The sequence below is a fragment of the Opisthocomus hoazin genome, chromosome 11 (assembly GCF_030867145.1).
Source record: "Opisthocomus hoazin isolate bOpiHoa1 chromosome 11, bOpiHoa1.hap1, whole genome shotgun sequence".
Lineage (NCBI taxonomy): Eukaryota > Metazoa > Chordata > Aves > Opisthocomiformes > Opisthocomidae > Opisthocomus > Opisthocomus hoazin.
In genome coordinates, this window is record NC_134424.1 from 19,359,498 (window position 1) to 19,378,379 (window position 18,882).

At 39.9% G+C, this 18,882-nt stretch overlaps 1 protein-coding gene and 1 long non-coding RNA gene across 9 annotated transcripts in view; one reads left to right on the plus strand and one right to left on the minus strand.

Annotated features, from left to right (window-relative positions):
* Positions 1-18,882, plus strand: part of DOCK3 (dedicator of cytokinesis 3) — a 225,148-nt gene that overhangs the window by 152,841 nt on the left and 53,425 nt on the right. For 7 of the 8 annotated variants that reach the window (XM_075433137.1, XM_075433142.1, XM_075433138.1 and 4 more), the window contains exons 19-26: positions 494-591; positions 2,594-2,677; positions 3,037-3,137; positions 4,738-4,819; positions 11,165-11,335; positions 14,933-15,125; positions 16,946-17,073; positions 18,062-18,208. In XM_075433137.1, the coding sequence (XP_075289252.1) occupies positions 494-591; positions 2,594-2,677; positions 3,037-3,137; positions 4,738-4,819; positions 11,165-11,335; positions 14,933-15,125; positions 16,946-17,073; positions 18,062-18,208 (1,004 nt within the window). The remainder of the gene's footprint in view (positions 1-493; positions 592-2,593; positions 2,678-3,036; positions 3,138-4,737; positions 4,820-11,164; positions 11,336-14,932; positions 15,126-16,945; positions 17,074-18,061; positions 18,209-18,882) is intronic. The other variant, XM_075433140.1, reaches the window with a different exon arrangement.
* LOC142362762 (uncharacterized) overlaps positions 17,063-18,882 on the minus strand; it is a 60,751-nt gene continuing 58,931 nt past the window's right edge. Inside the window, exon 5 of the long non-coding RNA XR_012765271.1 lies at positions 17,063-18,756. This is a non-coding gene — a long non-coding RNA (uncharacterized LOC142362762). The remainder of the gene's footprint in view (positions 18,757-18,882) is intronic.

Consider the following 18,882-nt stretch of genomic DNA (forward strand, 5'->3'; position numbering starts at 1 on the left):
TGACAGATGGCAGAGAAATTATAGACATTACTTTAAGTACAAGAGAAGGGTGATATGCTAAAACAAAATTAATTTTCATTAAATGATTGAAGAACAAAAAATTCAATGTTAGCACTTCTACACAATCCAAAGTTTGTTTTGTTCTGCTTTTTAAAGAGTTACTAAGTAAATAAAAAGTTGTCACGGCAATATCCCTGAAGCATGGGAAGACAAAAGTGAATTGTCCACAGTGCAGTGTCAAGTCACATAGGGAAGAATGCAGTCTTTACTCTTCTTGAAGTACTTTACCATTCCTCCATTAATTCCTTTGTTAACAGTATTGGACTTACTCCATATTTTCCATCTTGTTTTCCCTTATTTTTTCATTTTTCCCCGAGAAGTGTGAACTACAACAGGAGCAGGAATGTAACATGTAATGAATCTCTGGTGGGTCTGGGGTTACCATGCTTCCCTCTGCGTATGGATTCTAGCTCTTTCTCTCACTGTTCTGCAGTGGATTTGCTTGCCCTGCTGAAATGGAAAGCTTACCCAGATCGTGTGATGGATATTCTAGGAAGACTGAGACATGTCAGTGGCGAGGAAATTGTTAAGGTACTACATGAAATAACAGTCTCTGGATGTATCTGTGATAGCAAGCAGATTCAGACCTGCAGTCCGTTCTGAATGTTACCTCTTCCTGTACTTTTTGATTCACACTGTGAATTCTCAGAGTGTATGAAAGGGGATTTTATTTTGACATGAAACTGAACAGGAATATGCACTCCAAAAACTAATGGATATTTAGTCCTTAGGATCAAAATAGAGCTAATCCTTAGTAAGATTCCCTCACCCACATACGCTGTGAATATCAGGTCCTCACCACCAGTTGTCCCACTCTGTAGGCCCTCTCCTGCAGAGCTGCGCTGCTTGCCGAGGTAGACAGAGCCACTGGTAGCAGTGTTCTGGGCAGACTTACCTGTTCCAGTAGTATTTTGTAAAGGACATTCTCTAAAGTTGCATAAGTGTGATTGGTCATTTCTAGAGTCAAGAAAATAGAGCTGACTCAGAAAACTTGGCCTTTTCAAACAGCTAGTAGAGCTGATCTGTATTTCTACTTTGCAAAAATATGTTCTTAATGTCTGTGTAGAGGAGAAAGAAATGTGAAACCCTGAAAGTTAAACGTTGCTCAATGGCCAGTGGACCACCCTGTCCCCGCGTTGTAAAGTGAAGCTCTTGCCTAGAGCACCAGTTGCTCTCTAGCTTGGCCAACCAATCAGTAATCTGTCTTCTGTCTGGTAATTTCATCATGCTCTGTAACCACTGTAGTGCTGCGTGCCAGTCCTTTGTGTGACCTGAACTTTCAAAGGAAGTTCAAGATGCATTTGAACACTTGTGGTCTCAGCAAAAGAATGTGTGTTCCAGATACCCCGTTGATAGTTTTAGGTGTGCTAAGAACTTTCCCTAGAATTTATTTCTGTAAATCTAGAAGTAAAAGGAGATAATTTGTAATTGCAAACAACCAAAGAGAAGAAACCAAAGAGAAATCCCATCACTTAATTAGTGGTTCTTAATTAATAGTTTATGATTAAAGCCACTTCATTGTAACTCATTTGAATGTTGCCATATCTTGAATTTCTGTCTTCATGATAACTTAGTAACGGAAGAGGACAATGCCCCATTTATATTGGAATTCTTCAGGAATGTCATGTTTTGTACGCCTAGTTTGCAGGGCAGTAAAAGTATCTGGTTTTCATAGAGAAAAGCATAAAAAGATATGGACTAAATTATTCCAACGGGAGAAGTAATTGATTCCCTCCCTAAATCAGCTGCCATTTGGCATTGAAATATGAAGAACAGCATGCAATAATTCAGAAAAAAAGAAATTGTATCCTTTCAGAGACTTCATAAATTGTTATATTTTATTTCTTGTTTTCCACATCAGAAATTTAATTAGAATAGATTAAAAAATCATGAGAGAATGTGCAATTGACTTAATCTTCACCATTCTTCTTCACAGTCATCCTTGCTGAGGACTGTGCTTTCAGGAAAGGAATCACTGAATTGTCAGCATTCAGTAAGCCATGGTGTTGCGGAGGAAGGAAACAATTGGCAACATGTAACTTGACCCAATTAATGCTTGTTAGAAAAGCTTTACTTTCTGTCATGCAACAAAAGTTTTCAATATTAAACATAATTTGGAGCACCAGTTGATATGCTTCCAAGTCTTAAAATTGGTGAAGAACAGTATCTGATACACTCTAATGATACAAGAATGAAAGTAAGTTGTTTTGCCACTGTTAGGCAGCACTTAGTCAGCTTACAGTGAAAGGAACACTCAGTTATATTTGCAAATCAGGTGTGTGGTACATATTTCTTATTTTCTGTTTGTTTTCTCTCATTTTTTATTTAGAAATATTCCTTGTAAAGATAAAAATTCTTCTTAGTAAAAACAAATGAAAATCTGTCACATCATATGGATGAACCCAAAGTGGTTTGTCCTTGGCAAGTGTTTCACAAAGATATCAATATGTATGAAATAATTAAAGCGGGGGGAAATAATCTTCTTTTGAATACAATGGAGTTTCAAATTCTTTGCTTATTCTTGTCATTTTAGTTCCTACAAGATATTCTCGACACGTTGTTTGTAGTTTTGGATGACAACACAGAAAAGTATGGTCTGTTGGTCTTTCAGTCTTTGGTAAGTTGCTGAATTGTTACTTTTCTTTATCTCGTTATCAGTGAGTTTTAAGTTCTGTATTACGATGTTGCTAGTACTTTACTTCCATGAAATATGAAATATTCAGCTGGATCCAGCTTTATGTTTTCTGTAATAATCTTGGGTGAGGAGGGCAGGATAGCCTCAACATATCCCAGGACAGCAGTATTTGCTATCAGTTGAGAGAAGCAACCAACAACATCTAGTAACACAAATACTGACTGTTTAACTAAGCTCATGTTTCTTTGTTCAGTGTTCCTTAGCCTGTGTAACTTGTTTGCAGAAACCTAGCAACAATGTGCAGTTTCTCTGAGCATGGGTTCACTTTTTCTCTCCCACAGGTATTCATCATAAATCTGCTGCGTGACAGCAAGTATTTCCATTTTCGCCCCGTGATGGACACTTACATTCAGAAGCACTTTGCAGGAGCGCTGGCTTACAAGTAGGTTTTGTTTATCCTCCCCTTCAAGAGATGGCATTATAGCAAACTTTTGAATGATGTCACCATCAGAATCAAAGCCTTCATGTTAGCAGTGGTTTTCAAAAGTAGAACTACTCAGCTGAAAGTTTTCCAGCACAGTTACAAAGAAAGGCTGCTGAATGTCACCTGTGGCTAAGAATGAGCAGACTTTGGGATTTATCTTGCCTTTCTGAACTGAAAAATGTTACTTTTTTTTTTTTAACTGGAGAGACACTGTCACTCAGGAACAACTCGTTACCAGTCTATACTAATGAGGTACCAGGCGCATATACATTTCTTGTCTTAAGCAGGATGTTGGGATATGACTTGTGTGAAAGCTTAGAGAACTAGTTGTCGTTTCCTCTGCCAAAGTAGTCAGGTATTCACATAAGACGATGGTCTATTTGATCAGAGTAAATGTATCATTTCAGTAGATCAGAAACTGAGTTTTCACTGTCACGTTGAAGATTCCGCCTTATGTTCTAGTATTCTTTCTTCAGTGTTGCATCAGACAAGAAGACAGATTTTTGAAAGCAGTAACAGTAATCATTCAGGGTTTTGTTTTTCCTTTCACTTACACCATTTCTTTTGTTCATTTGAATGTATTTTATCTTTGGCCACAATAAACTATTTAAAATAGCTTATAATTATGGATAGGCTTTTTAGCAGGGCCTGTTGCAATAGGACAAGGGGTAATGGTTTTAAACTAAGAGAGGGTAGGTTTACACTGGATATAAGGAAGAATTATTTTACAGTGAGGTTGGTGAGGCACCGGCACAGGTTGCCCAAAGAGGTGGTTGATGCCTCATCCCTGGAAACGTTCAAGATCAGGTTGGACAGGACTCTGAGCAACTTGGTCTAATGATGACCTTTAAAAGTCCCATCCAACGCAAACCATTCTATGATTCTGTAATTGGTTTTGATTGTTTTAAGGCATTCACATTTTAATGTAATTTTAAAATACTATATAAAAAATATTGTGTCAATAGCAGGTAAAACATGTAGATATTATACAACACTAGAAGACATAGTCATGTTCAGAGGATCAGGTGTTCTGCTTTCTGTTAATTATCACCTCTTGCAGAAAAAACAAATGATCTTTGGTAGTCTGATCTCTGAAATAGAACATGTTATTAATACAGCTCTTAAGTTAGTCCAGATGGTATTGTGTACTTAGGGGAATAGATGCTTGTACTTTCTTTGTGATTTTATTTTCTAAAAACTGTTTGCTTAGAGACGATCTGGAATTTCTTACCAAAAAAAAAAGAGCATGTTTTGGTCTTAGAACTATACTGCATGCCTTTATCAAAGCTATCTCTTTAATAACATCTTTCTGATGTTCTCTTAATGTTCCTCATGGTCTAAGTCCATTACAGAGAAAAAGTTATTTTCTGGTTTGGAAACTTAAATAAACATATGTATAATGTAAATTCAGTAGCTAGGACAGCAACAGCTGGCCATTGAAAGAGAGTGAAATGAGACTTTCTTATAGATTTCTCCCTGAAGCCAAAATATTTGTTGTATGGCTGATTTTAAAATAGCGCTGAAAATTCCTCTTCTTTTCACTATTTGTTATATTCAGAGAACTGATCCGATGTTTGAAGTGGTACATGGACCGTTCAGCTGAGCTTGTACGCCAGGACCACATCCAGGAAGCAATGAGAGTATGTATCTGATGGAAACGTGTGTGTCTGCTCCATCTGTGACTACAAAAGGGCTGGGGAAGCTGTAAATAATACCAAGGGTGGTCTGGCACTCACTTCTGATTTGTTTAACCAGAATTTTTTTTTTAAATATTTTGCCAAAGTTTTAATTTTAGGGGGAGATTCACCCTTGTGCAAAAAAATGGAAGAATTATGTCTCCTTAAGTCCTTCTGAAGCCCTATGGAGAACTTAAGTGGGACTTACATGGAGTGTATATGCGCTGGCCATATGTGTATACACACACACACATATGTGTGGTCCACAGCTTGCACTTCAAGAAGCTGTTATTTTGCTGGGCTATAAGAAGTCGTTATAATAAGAAACATTATTTTAAATTTTAACCTGATCCACAAGTGCTGTGGATGAAAGATACGCTTTTAATTTCTGGCTGTGACACTGCTGCATTGTATTACTGGTTAAAGTTCTGGAGTGTTTTAAGAAGCAGAAAAATGAGCCTTTAGCTGGATGGAAATTCTGTCATTGCACAGGACCTGAATCACAGTTCAGTGATGAGAGTATGATCTTGCAGGAAGGCACAGCCTTCTAATGGTGTGTGAAACAAAGTGAGTATTTTTGGTGTTTTAGAGAGAAACCACAGAATCAGGTAGTGGTTTTACTATGTGTAATTGTGAAATGGAAAGATATTCTGTCAAGTACATAAATACAAATTTGCAGGAAGGTACTTTCCTTTGAGTGAGTGTCCATCTGTACCTTCTCAATGTGAGGAGGCTTATGCCCAAACATTTAAGTCTGGGCACTTTTAGAACTAATAGTAGCAGTGGCAGAGATTAGCACCTTCTTTTTCTCACTTTTTCATCAGTACAAACAGGTGAACCATATCGCAGGTGAAGCACACACCCATACATTTATGTATACAGAGACTGATCCTTGCACATGTGTTTATGCTTGTGTGTTGGCATACATTCGCAACTTTATTATGGCTCGCTCTTTCTTCTTGGGATATTTTTGTTCTTTGTTTTGCCCTCTTTACTCTTGAGGAAGTAATTTATTTTATTTTTGAGAATTCTTGTTGCATTTGAATGGTTATGGCATCACTGCCATCAAATAGCTTTCAGTAGCCTCCCGTTAAGGTCATATCCTGATACCTACAAGGGCGTTATACCAGTGTTCACCTTGTCTTTTGTAGATGCTTACGTACTTAGAAACTTTTCTTTGTAATACTTTTCAACCACAGATTCATGGAGAATGCTAAAAATGGGACAAATATTTCTTTTTCAAGAAATTATCAAGTTTGTTATTCTTTTTGCTTCCGTTCTCATTCTTTTTTTTGTTTGTTTTTTTTTAATTATGAAGAAATCTATTATAATTGTGACACCAGAGAAAGATCTCTAGCTGAAATGACTTCTGGAAGGTTTTCTTCCCTCTCAAACCACTCATTAGTGCTCTGTGCAGTGCACCAGATAGAGAAGTATGATATTGTCCCTACATGCTCTGCATTTTTTGAACCTCATAGTAGTCCTCTTTAGAAATATTAAAAATATGAATGCTAGAATGTCTTTCAGAAACTCGGTTATTCAACAGACTGTTTGTGAACAGGGTATGTTCTTTCAAAGATTCCAAGGCAGCTCTTTGCTTACTGGGAATCTCAAGTGTTTGCCTAGAAAATAGCTGTTCCCTCTGTGAGTGAGGTCAGTTTGAAGACCTGACAGCCCAAGCCTTTCCAAGCACAGGGATTACAATTACCACCAGAGTTTCTGCAGGCCTAACAGTGCATCCTCTACCACTGACACTGCTATCACATCTTATTCAGACAGTAGCCTTTGCAGGTTTATCTTGGAGGCCCAAATTAAGGTCTTTATCTTCTTCCGTTACAGGAAAGTGATTGATTTCCTTCTTTGCTTCCACATTTTATTTCAGGCATTAGGAACAAGTTTGTACCAAAGCCGTTATTGTTGCTAGTATGTCATTACTAGTACTATATTCGGTTGATGGGAATTTCTGTGGTCTTGGGTGTCTTCACTAGACTTCTTGCATTAGTAGCTCTTCAACTCCGAGAACAGGATAGCTGTCTGCCCCTTTTTCGCTGAATTAGCTGTTAAACATAGTACCCTACAGCAGGAGTTGAAATACCTCTGGACTCTGTTTTGGCTCTCGACTGCCCATGTACACTCATGATGGACATGCAGGTGTCTCATAGGATGCTGATTTTCGACCTTTGCATTAGCAAGCACTGCTCAAGACTATTTCTACAATGACTTGCCTCCCTCAAGACTGCTTGTAATTATCAAAAAAATTTCTATGACACCTTGGGGAACTATAAGCAAAAGGACGTCTACCTGTGCACGTGTCATCATGTTCCTTTATTACACCTTGCAACAAGCTCCACGTGAGCTGCATCCAGATACAGCTGCCTGTGCCTCCCTGGAGAATTCTGTAATGAAATGTCCGTGTGTGGCTTCAGAGACAGTTTTACTTTCCCTACTAGGCATGGAAAAACTTACAAAGTGGCTCTAGGAGATGCCCTTTCAGCTTCTGTTATCTTCCAGTAGTAGAATCACAGGTGGGTTTTGTCTAGATTGAGGAACCCACTGAAAAAGCAAGACGTTTTCTTCCTTAGGAGCTCACATCTGCATATTGGTGTTCTGGAGCTGAACCACACAGAACATGCATCAGACTTTTTTTACAGACTTTGAGGTACTGCATACCACTACTATGGGGCTTTACACGAATCCATGATATGGAAAGGGTCAGTCTTCCCCGCTGATTTCTTCAAACCCCTGAACATGCTTTCTGAGCCATGCCAGCCAGGGAGCTAGTGAAGGAGAGATTTGGAATTACATTCGCAGCCCACCTTTTGAGACTGGGGACTCCTCCAAATTGTTTTCGTCACCCTGAATTTAAAAAAGAAATGTCAGTCTGCAGCTTTTAAGACTACTCTGTCTCTGGACTTATTAATTACCTCATTCAGAAATAATTACCTTATTTGGTGATATGCATTTTCTGTAGTCTTGTTTTTTCTAAGAATACCAGAAAATTGCTGATGTCATTATAATTGTGGCACCCTGGTCAGCCTGTCTGTGGGATTTGCTCCTTCTTTTATGGCTGATGCCTTGAACTTTGCCCCACGTCCTTTATCTGCTCTCACAAGACTCAAACTGGTACGTTCACTTGAACCTTTGCACTTTTTTCTTAAAAAGGCATAGTAGATGCTGCTTGCAGTTGAAGCAGGTATGCTGTTCTTTGGAAAAAGCACACTGACGGTAGCAGGAAGAAGTTTGCTAGCTGCTGTTGAACGGTGAAGTGGATATTCACAGACTACTGAAAATGGCTTTTATTCACTTTGGTTAGGACAGTGAAAGAGATTCAGACCTACAGAGCTAATCCTCTTTACATACGCTGTGCTTATGATAAGGTTAGCTATTCTACATACTGCAGATTCTTTCCTAAAGTCATCTTTGGTTTTCTTGAGTTAGGAAATTGATCTGTGCTTTTTCTTAAAGCAGCTCTACACAGGGTTGATTCGTCTATTCATACTCTGAACATCAAGTCTGGTTTGCCATTTGTTTGAATTGAACAGTCTCTGCATCTCTACGGCAGATGAGTCCAGATGTGCAGCTGTACTGTCCCCAGGCCTGTGCTGGATTTGTGAATGTGCTGCAGTAAACCCATCAAATGTTTTTTGAGCATAATCCCTGAAGGCTCAAGTGACACTAGTGTCTCTGAAGAGTATCTTTATCCGTTAGACCTGCAGAGTAACCACAGATCTACTTTTTTACCTGTGTTACCATAGAAGCATCTAACTGATGCTGCTTTTGTCATAGTGGTCTTCTGGTTTTAATTCTCCTGGGACATTGCAACCAACCAACCAGGTAATCTGTGCAAGCTGAGATGTGCTGTTCCTGTATTCACAGAGTGAACATGCATATGGACAGTCGCTCAGAGAAGAAAGGAAGGTGACTCATTAGTAAGTGGAAGTTCTTTGAGAAGTGTTATCTGAATGCACATTTCTTACTCCTTTTCTCATCTCTCCCGGAGTACCACTGGCAGAAATCAGGGATTGTTTGGTTGGAGTCTTTAGGTTGCTGGTCACAGGTGAGTGGTGTGTGCTCACCTATTGTGTCAACATGCATACAGATTACAGTTTTAAGAAACTTTCTTCAATTTTATACTGATTTTTACATCATGCCAAACATAATAGAAGGCTTGAATTTTATTTCAGTGCAATTCTGTGTCTTTAGGCACATATATGCATCATATCTGTGATTTTGTGAGTAGTTAAGAGTCAAAGTTCGTCCAAGTGCTGATTTGTGCTAACAAGACTTGCTTTGTTTTTTTACCATCTCAGACATGTGTCTGCAACCACACAGAACTCTTCAGTTAACTGCCTTTGTGGGTTTATTCTAGGCAACAGTTGAGGTTGTCTGTGCTAAGGGTGTGCAGTGTCTCTGAAAGCCTGCCATTTCACTTTCAACAGAGAATTACAGAATTCCATACACAAATCCTCTGATTCATTGCAAAACATAATCTTCACATTAAAGTTACAAGCTTTCAGGTTAGAATGATGGTTGTCTATACCAAACCTATAAACGGCTTGTACGAGCACTTGACTGGCTGTATTTGGTGTCAGTAGCAGAGATGCTGACCTTCAGGAGCTGACTCTTGTGAACCAATCGACCTTTGTCTGGAAACTACCCAGAAATATAAAGTGTTACCTCCTGATGAAGTTCTTTGGTGTGAGGAAGCTTCACTGGGAGATGTTTTAGTACTGAAGTATAAATAACACACTGCCAAATCACCGAAGTTGCCATCATTCTGGGGGGGGGGGGGAGGCTGGCTGTATCAGTGGTATTTTGAAATCTGTGATGGCTTTAGGAGGAATTTCACATGGTCATTCTCTATCCTTAAAGCTGTAGCATTCTAAAGCTTACAGCATAACATCGCATATTCATGTGTACAGTGTGGTGGTTCAGTGAGGGGCTTCTTATGGGTGCAGAAATATCTGACAAGGGCAAAATTTGTATTTGAATTAACTTTCAGTTTCCCAACTGAAGTGCAGCAGACAAGAATGCTTTCCAGCCAATACAGTGGCATATTATTAATGTTTCTGTATAGCCTGTGATTACTGGAGCTCCAGCCTGTTTGCTTCCTTTGCTAAATTCTGAGGATATCATCAAACTATGCATCATGTCTTCCCTTAATCCTGCTTTAATGGTGTATCGTGTTAAGCACTAAGGGACGGAGTGAAGTCCAAATTTCACTGGTATTTAGTACATTTCAGTGTTGACAGTTGTGTATACCAAATGATCAAAAAGGCCTTGTTGCTGTGTGGAATAGTACAGGGCTATGTTAGTGTCTGTGGGAACCTTTGATAGATTTGGTAAGCTTGTTAAAGGCTGCGTAGAACAACGTCTTTTTCTTCATTGACATTGCTGCCTAATAAATGGAGTTCTGGATAATGCCATTTACAAAATGTAAAGAAGTTTAGGCTGCCAATTCAGACTTAATCTAAACCTATCGAAGCAAATTAGCATTCTACTACAAAAAGATCCAATTTGCCAGTCCTTCGGGACTGCAGCATCTATCACGCCCTGTATAATGGTGTTAAATGCTGTCTTCTGTGCAGGTTGTTCTCCCTCTGCTGGGTGCTCTCCAAGTTTCATGGGTGATGATAAAAGAAAGACACTTTAACTTACCACAGCTAGAAGTAAAAAGATACTCACTACAGTACTGCTGCTTGCTACTGTCGTGGGCTACCGGAGGGCGTCACAGGCTGCTCTTGTCTTCTGTTTCTGCATCTGCATTTATTTCTGTTTGTACATGCAGCTGCCAGAAAGAAAGGTGAACTTTGCTGTTGTGTTCATATTGAAAAGTAGATTCTCCTTTTGCCAGGTAACTCTTCTTCTGTTCCACTGGCAGTCCGCTTATCTTAATCTAGATTAGCTCAGTCACATAATTAAAGGTAAAATTTTAATGAAAACAGAAGAATGGCTCCTTCAGACACTTACAGTCGTTGTGCCAAGCGATGAGAAAACTGGACATCTCTTACCTTCACCAAGGTTTTCCTCAAATTATGCAGCGCGAATTTGTCTATTTGACTTCAGTGTATACTTTTTTGGTTAGGGGGACATACTAGTAACAGAGATTATTGGTTGAGAAGGGATACTTGCCTATTGCTCTTCCTTAACTGATTTATATAACTTACAAAACCTGTTTTTCTTTCTCTTTTCTAAAGCTGAAAAATTTAGTTATTATGCACCTAGAATCTTTCCTGGTTCTCTTTAAAGCTCCTTTATTTTTCTTTCTCTCTTTTTCTCTATCATAATCTTCCTCTCTTGCCCCTTAAGGCCTTGGAATATCTTTTCAAGTTCATTGTCCAATCTCGGATCCTTTACTCCAGAGCTACTTGTGGAATGGAGGAGGAACAGTTCCGCTCCAGTATCCAGGAGCTTTTCCAGTCCATCAGATTTGTGCTCAGCTTGGACAGCAGGAGCTCCGAGACGCTCATCTTCACACAGGTTTGCTATTTTCTACACCTTAACTGGCCAACTGGAAGGCAGCTGTTTTCTGCACAGGTGGTATATATGGGCACATGACAGTTAAATGCAGGTTAGTAGAGTTTTCTCCCTCTAACAAGCTGATGGTATTGGAAAATGACATAGCCAGCGTGTGCTGTTAGGCAGTAGCTTTGCACCACTTCACAGATACAGGCGAGCTGAACTGTGGACTCTCAAGAGGAAAGTGACTTCTCACATGAGAGTACAATTTCTGCTCTTCACAGAAGTAAACTCCATTTTTAAGTCTCTCGTGTCTTACAGTTGGCCTAAAGAAATTTTAAACCCTTAATTAGCTCAGGTCAATACTTAGGATCATAGCAACATCACAGTAGAGGAGTTCAACTGATGTACTCGCAGTCAGGTAAACTTAATTCCAGCATACTCTCAAATTACTGTCAGAATCATACGCAGCCTGACTGCAAGCATACTGTGTTACCCACGCTCATATTTAGCGTGTTATTTTGGATGTGGCCCAGATGACTGCTTGGAGACTTCATGTGGGCTTAAGATACTACTCCAAGTGAGTAAGGATGTTGCTAAGTTTTGTTTCATGTTTTAAAAAGTTTAAATAGTTATGTCAAATGTTATGTGTGTGCCTCAGCTCAGAGAATGTCAAAGACAGACCACTTAGAGCTTCCTGGTAATATGAAGGTGATTTGTAATCACTAATGTACTATTTACAGATGTATTGAACACCTACTGTAGTTTGCCAAAGCAGCAGCTGCTGTGAACGTTGCCACAAAACAGAGCGACTCCAGTGGTTAGGGAAGCTGCCAGCAATGTGATCTCTTTCTTAAGAAGCTGCTCTGAAAGATTTTGAGAACAGCTGCTCCAGTCTTTTATTTAATCACCCATTAGTGGGTATAATAAGATGAGCCAGGAACATGAGAAATCAGTGCGCAGATTTTACAGGCAAAGGGAGAGTGAGCAGAAGCAGTATCTTGTGAATGCAGGCTCTTCAGGGTTCTTTGTTTTTTTAGTTGTGTTGATCAAAAACACAGAGGGACGCTAGATTTGAGGATGGAGTTATTTTCCCTTTTTCTCTTTTTTTTTTCTCCTTTCTCTCACTACAGTATTTCTTACTTTGGACTTTTGTATTTGTAAAGGCTGTCCTTGTTTAATCTTTGAAAAGTTTACTTTTTGTTTCCCCCTTGCCACTGTGTTGCCCCTTGATCCCAATTGCCCCATAGGCCTCTCAGCCTGGAGGGCAGGCAAGCGGAACTGGGACATGTGCCCCACAAAAATGTGGTGGTACTTCAAGGCCGTCATTTAATTCTGTAAGTAATGATCCCCAGAACTGCACAAGTATTTCATCGTGGATGTTCCCAATTAATCCCTTTTCCCTACCCCAAACCCTCTTTTCCTGCATTTAAATCGGAATTTAATGTTTAAGTGGCTGGTACTTTAAAACTAGGAAATGTGGAATATTTCAGTAATTAATGGAACAGCTTATGGCATCCACACACTGAAAAGTCAGTATTGAGGGCGTATATGAGATTATACAAGTGAAATTGCTCAGGAGAGCCAAGGAGATTATGTAGAGGTTCTGGAAATCTGGACAACTGTTAAATATCGACAGAAATGCTTGAGGCCCTAGCAAACATAATTTTCTTCACGCTTGTCCTCTTATCCAGGATATTAGAGAGCTCTCAGTATAGTTCTTTCCAGCAGTGAGGTTAAAACTGATTATGTCCTTCCTTCCTTCCAGGCAATTAGTCTGACATGAGTAATGTTCCAGAATATTTTAGGGTGCTGTACAAAAGAGAGCCCTTCCAGGAGCTGATGAAATGGTGTAGCTGTTCCTCAGGACGGCTCAAAAGCTTCCTGAGGAGGTCCCGTGCATATCCTTGCATTACTGCTGGACATCCTAAATCACCACAGAAATCCTCCTGCTTTACAGTAATAGTTAGAAATTAGTTTAGGAAAACTCCTGTAAGGATTTGTTGGGCCAGTATTGTAATTTCACTTGTATTATCCCAAAGATAAAGACCATGACTGGATTTGCGGCTGTTACAGCCTTCCAAGAGTACCATGAGCTATTTCAATGATTCATATTTGTTTATTTTGTTAGTACATTGTATGTATGTAGCAACAAATAGGTGACAACACCCAGGAGGCTATGTGGGGTTTTGTGTAATCTGAATTGATTGTAACAAGACAAGATGTTGAGAGAGAGATAACGAGCACGAAGAAGAAAGAGGTAAATTTATATTCAGAATAATTTAATGGGCTCTACACTTTTAGTTGTAAAAATAACTTAGACTTTGCTCAAAGACTAGTAAATAGATATCACTGTTGTTTGAAGGAAAAGATATTTTGAGGAAAGACTTGGCAAAGAAGGAAACTGTGTATAACATGGGATGAGGAGAGGCATGCCAAGCATTAGAGCCAGCATGGGAGAGGTACAGAAATGTTCATGGAATGGGTAAACAAAAGAAGTCTGTGAGGAAAAGGAGAACTTCAGAAGAAAATACTAATAGCTGGTGAGACTCCGGAAGGGCAAAGCTGAACAGAGATCTGCAATGAAGTTTGGTAAATCTGAACTTCTGCAGGAAATTGGTGTGGTTTGTGGGGAAAGCTTCAGACACCGGAGGTGGAAACAGTGAGAAGGGAAGTGTGCACGGGGGGGCTGGGCAGGGAGCATGGCGGCTGAACCAAAACCGGACTCTGCAGCAGTTCGAGAAAGTAACTATCTAGTGATTGAAGTATTTCTAATGAGGAAACAGGTATGGACCTTGGGTAGGATGTAGGGGCAGAAAGAGAAGAATTTTAAAACAGAGGTAGTGGCAGTTGTTAGGTGTGACGCCAAGTTTGCAGAACTTGAGGACAGGGCGATGCATGCGATTTTCTACTGTGGTAAAGAAATTAATTGGAAAAATGTGAAATAAGAGATAAAGAGTTTGCTTTTTTTTTGTTGTGCTGATATTGTTTCTGCACTTTAAGAAACACCTTCAAGGATAGCTCCAGCTCACTGGGAATATCCATCATTGCACGAATCACGTGCACACTTACTTGCATGAGGTGATGCCTCTTTCACATGGAATCGCACCCCACCCTGTTGCAGAAATACTGTAATGTCACTGACAGTGCTGCTCCAGTTAAGGGTCTGTCAGCCTGTTCTGTGTTTCAGGATACTTTCTGGAGAGTTTTAACTGTCTCAGGTAGTTGCTCAGTACAAAAAAATTGGTATGGAAGTCTCTAATCAGAAGCAAGTTTTATATTTATTGAAAAAAGTAAATCAACAAAAACGGACCATTTTCTGTTCTCTAGTACCTCAGTTTTTTTGTTTTAGAAGCTGTGTCCTAAAATACAGCCTTTTGAAGCTCTGCAGTGTTTATGTGCTCAACTTATCGCAAGACTAAGTATTGCAGCAGCACTTGATTTTTATGTACTACGTGTGATTTGTTCACTCTGGACTTTAGGTATTGAAAAACATTAGCACTAGCCATAGTGCACTATTTAGGAGTTTTTTGCAGACCCTTACTTCGGTGTTACTGTTGTTTCAGTTTCACTGCATGGAGCTGCGGTTTTTTCACTTTCTCCGTGTCATTTTTTCAGGCTGCGTTGCTGAACTCCTTCCCCGCTATCTTTGATGAGCTGTTGCAGATGTTCACTGTGCAGGAAGTCGCCGAGTTCGTGCGGGGCACGCTGGGCAGCATGCCCAGTACGGTGCACATTGGGCAGTCAATGGATGTTGTCAAGCTACAGTCTATTGCACGCACTGTTGACAGCCGCCTGTTCTCTTTCTCAGGTAGGAGAGGCTAAGTCTTGCTGCTAAGTAGGAGTAGGAACACGTTACATTTATTTTGCAGTTGTTTTGTTGCAAACAACTGCTGAATGTCAATAATCTTGGTAATTATTTACTGTGGCGGCATCATTGTTAGGTATAGTCGCTGTGGGTGCTTTGTAAGTTTCCCTATGGTAGAAGATGTTTATAGATCCATTATGGATAAATTGTAGTTACTAAAGGTTAATAAAAATACGTACATTAACAAATCAAGTCAATTATTAAAACTGCCAAATCTCACTGGATACTTTGTATTACCCTTCTGTTGTTGTCATGGACAGGAAGCTGATTGTCTGAGGAAAGGAAACAGGGAGGTGAAGTTGTGTGAGAAACCCACCGCATTCTTTTACAGTGTGTTTAATCTTTACATTCTAACTGTAGTATTTCTTTAGCTCAACATACTAGTAACTCTTTAATTCTTAATGAATTGAATGAAGAAGGGTTGAAGATTGTGAGTTAATTTCGTGCGTAACGGTCTGAATGAAAGAAGTTATAAAGGAAATAGTGGAAGACAAAAAGTACCATTAGGCTTAGCTTCCCTGTAGTGAGGATGTCAAGTTAGTGCACTGCAATTATTCTACTCAGTGAGAATGAGAACAACACGGAATCACGTTTAAACCATCTATTGTAATCATTTATAAACATACATTTTTTTTTCTTAAATTTGAAATTAATCTCAAAAATATGAGAGTGGAGAGAATGAGTAGATTAGTCCAAAGGTGACTGTGAAACAGGCAGTGAATTTTGTCTGATTATAGTGTTTTGAACCTATTTATAAAAATATTTGTCTTTGTGAGTGCCAGTGCGTGGGCCAAAACCTCCTTTTCTGTCTTCTTGACAAAGCCAGCTATAACTTTACCCACAGGGTCCAGGGCTTTAGTCCTTCCCGTTAACCTTCATTTCTGCTGTACAATGATACTGGCAACTAACGACGCTTTCAGCTGCTGCACAGCACCATGACATCTCACTACAGCATCAAGAACCAGAAAGAAAGGTTCAGTGCAGCAAGGCAGCTGTGACTGTATTAGATGCCATGCTTCCCACCCAGCATAATGACAGACCCCTATCCTATTCATTCCCATGGAAGCATCACCCGATACTCACAGGTCAGCAACCTCTCCCATGTCCTGTCTGCACACTGGAAGATGAATCTAGTTTCAAAATTGCAATTAAATTGCAATTCTTGCAATTAAAGGAAGATACATTCTCTTTTTCTTGCTTCCCCTATGGTGGTGCTTTATTTTCCTTTTATCTCTCCTGTCAGTCCATTTACTGACATCTTGCCACCTTTTTCCCCATCTCTCTTTTTTCCTGTTTTGGCTACCATTTTCTGCAGCTGTTACCTTCTATCCCTTCTTTAATAAGATTAAAGTTTGTAAGCCAGCTGAAAGAGAAGACTTAGCCAGCTTCCAGGGCATAGGTTGGAGAAGCTCTACTAGCTGTGACAATAGAGCTGGAAAGCAACCTGAAGTGAGGAAGGGTTTCCAGAAAGGAAATCAACATTAGAAAGTGTCAGTTCACAAGTGTTGTTTCCGAGCTGTATCGCTGTTGAGAACATCACATATACTGCACTGACGAGCTTTTGAAACCAAATGCACTGCTAATTCATTAGATGGAGCTCTTGGAAGGGTGGTGCACTACGGCCTGTACAGTAGAAGCTGCACCAGTTAATCAAACATGCTGTAGTTCAGTAGGCTAGTTTGGATACCAACAGGCTGCTGATTGGGATGGTTGAAATTTAATTTTCTTTTGGCAGACCTGTGACCTGATTTTCCTTCTTTCAGAGTCCCGACGCATCTTGCTGCCTGTAGTTCTTCACCACATTCACCTTCACCTGCGACAGCAGAAGGAGCTACTTATCTGTTCTGGGATCCTCAGTAGTATCTTCTCCATAATCAAGACCAGCTCTTTGGTAATCCCCTGCTTGATATTTTTTTTTTTTCTTTTTAATTGCACCACTGATTTAGTAAAATGAAGACTGAGGGATTTTTTTAGGTTAATACAGGTTTTTCGAAGATCCTTTTAAAAACAAATTTCTGCTAACTTTCTGTCAGCAGGAGAACATCTGAAATGAGGGTCTGCTTTTGTGTGTGTGACTCAGAGCGTTCTGATTACACAGTGTTCTTGCTGTTAGGAGGGGAAAAAAGCATATGCATTTACCAGGTTTGACACTATTTAATTTTCCTCATCCAAGCCCAGAACTTAGATGTCAATGGAGTTTAAAAGCTCTATGCAGCTCTAGGACTTGTAGTTCTGCAGGAGACAGTAACTAGCACTTTGTGATTCATGTTAAGAAATACTCTAAAATTATCCAATCAATGAAATCACACTTAGTTCTGGAAATTGCTGCTGAGTTTAAGCACCGAGGTTTGATGATCATAATACTCTGATCTCAAATGGTAACTTCATCATTTAAAGCAGTGCTCACAAACAGAGGGTGTTGAAGTTTCCCCACCTGACTCTAGAGGAGGAAGCTCATGGTGCTAAATATAATTCATACCAAATGAGTATTTCCAATTACAAGTTGCAGTTCTGTGTGAAAGGAATGAGGTGAAAGGTATCATGGTAATAAGCTAAAATAGTGCTGCCACGGAATAAAGGTTCCTGAACATAACTTGATCCCGTTGTGTTCTACAGTGTATGCAGACCTTTGATTATAGATTTACCTTTATGGCTGTGACCCTGAATGTTGCCATCAGAGACCGAGGAGGTAACACACACACTGGCATCACAACAGTATCTGGTACTCAATGATGAATTTGATTGTACTTCTTTGAACATCCATTGCTGAGCGCTCTATCAAAACGAGTATTTGTGGTATGGCTGACTCAGCAGAATTGTCTTTGCCAATTCCATTCTCTCCAGTTTCTAACTGTCTGTTTGCTCACCACTTACTGTAGGAGGGAGATGTCATGGAGGAGGTTGAGATGATGGTGGAGAGCCTCCTGGATGTGCTTTTACAAACTCTGCTTACAATCATGAGTAAATCGCAGTCTCAGGAGGCGGTAAGAGGGCAGCGTTGCCCGCAGTGCACAGCAGAAATCACTGTTAGTAACTAACAATCAGTTTCTATTTCCTGCTTCTCTAACCTTTGGTTCAGTCCCTCACCACCACCAGCACCTCATTATCATCTCTGCTGCATGAATGCCCAGGGCTTTGTCTCTTCCCTTAATAAGCCACAAATCCATTCCTTCCTCTGTGCAGTAGTGAGGTCTGCAGAAGCAGTGGAGCTCAGGAAGCTTTTGTGGATTTCCAGGTCATTTTCTTGTTTGTCTTTGCAGTTGTGATTGACAATTTAGAACTTGAGGCACATGCTAGCCAGGTAGCTGCCTAGGGCTTCACCCCTAAACAGGTGTCACCAAGGTCTATGTATCAGACTCTGATTCCAAAGACTGAGAGTACATCACTCTCAGTGGACAAGTCCCTTTACTTCACGCCCTGGAGGGCTGCTGTCCAGGTTCACTGATTATTCCATGCAAAGGAAACACAACATAGTTTTGAAAAAGAAATTAACAGATCCTAAGTCAAGGGAGCCGTGGATCTTGGTAGGAGAAGCGGGAAAAGCCACCACCTTGTCCAGACTGCCAGCATAAGCCTAGGGGAAGAAATTTTTTCATTGACATATAATAGAAGAGGATAAAAAGAATAGAATTTTGCTGTTCGGCTCTGGTCTTTTCTGGATTCGTTGCCCTTTTCTGTTCTAGCCTATTTCAGTCTGTTT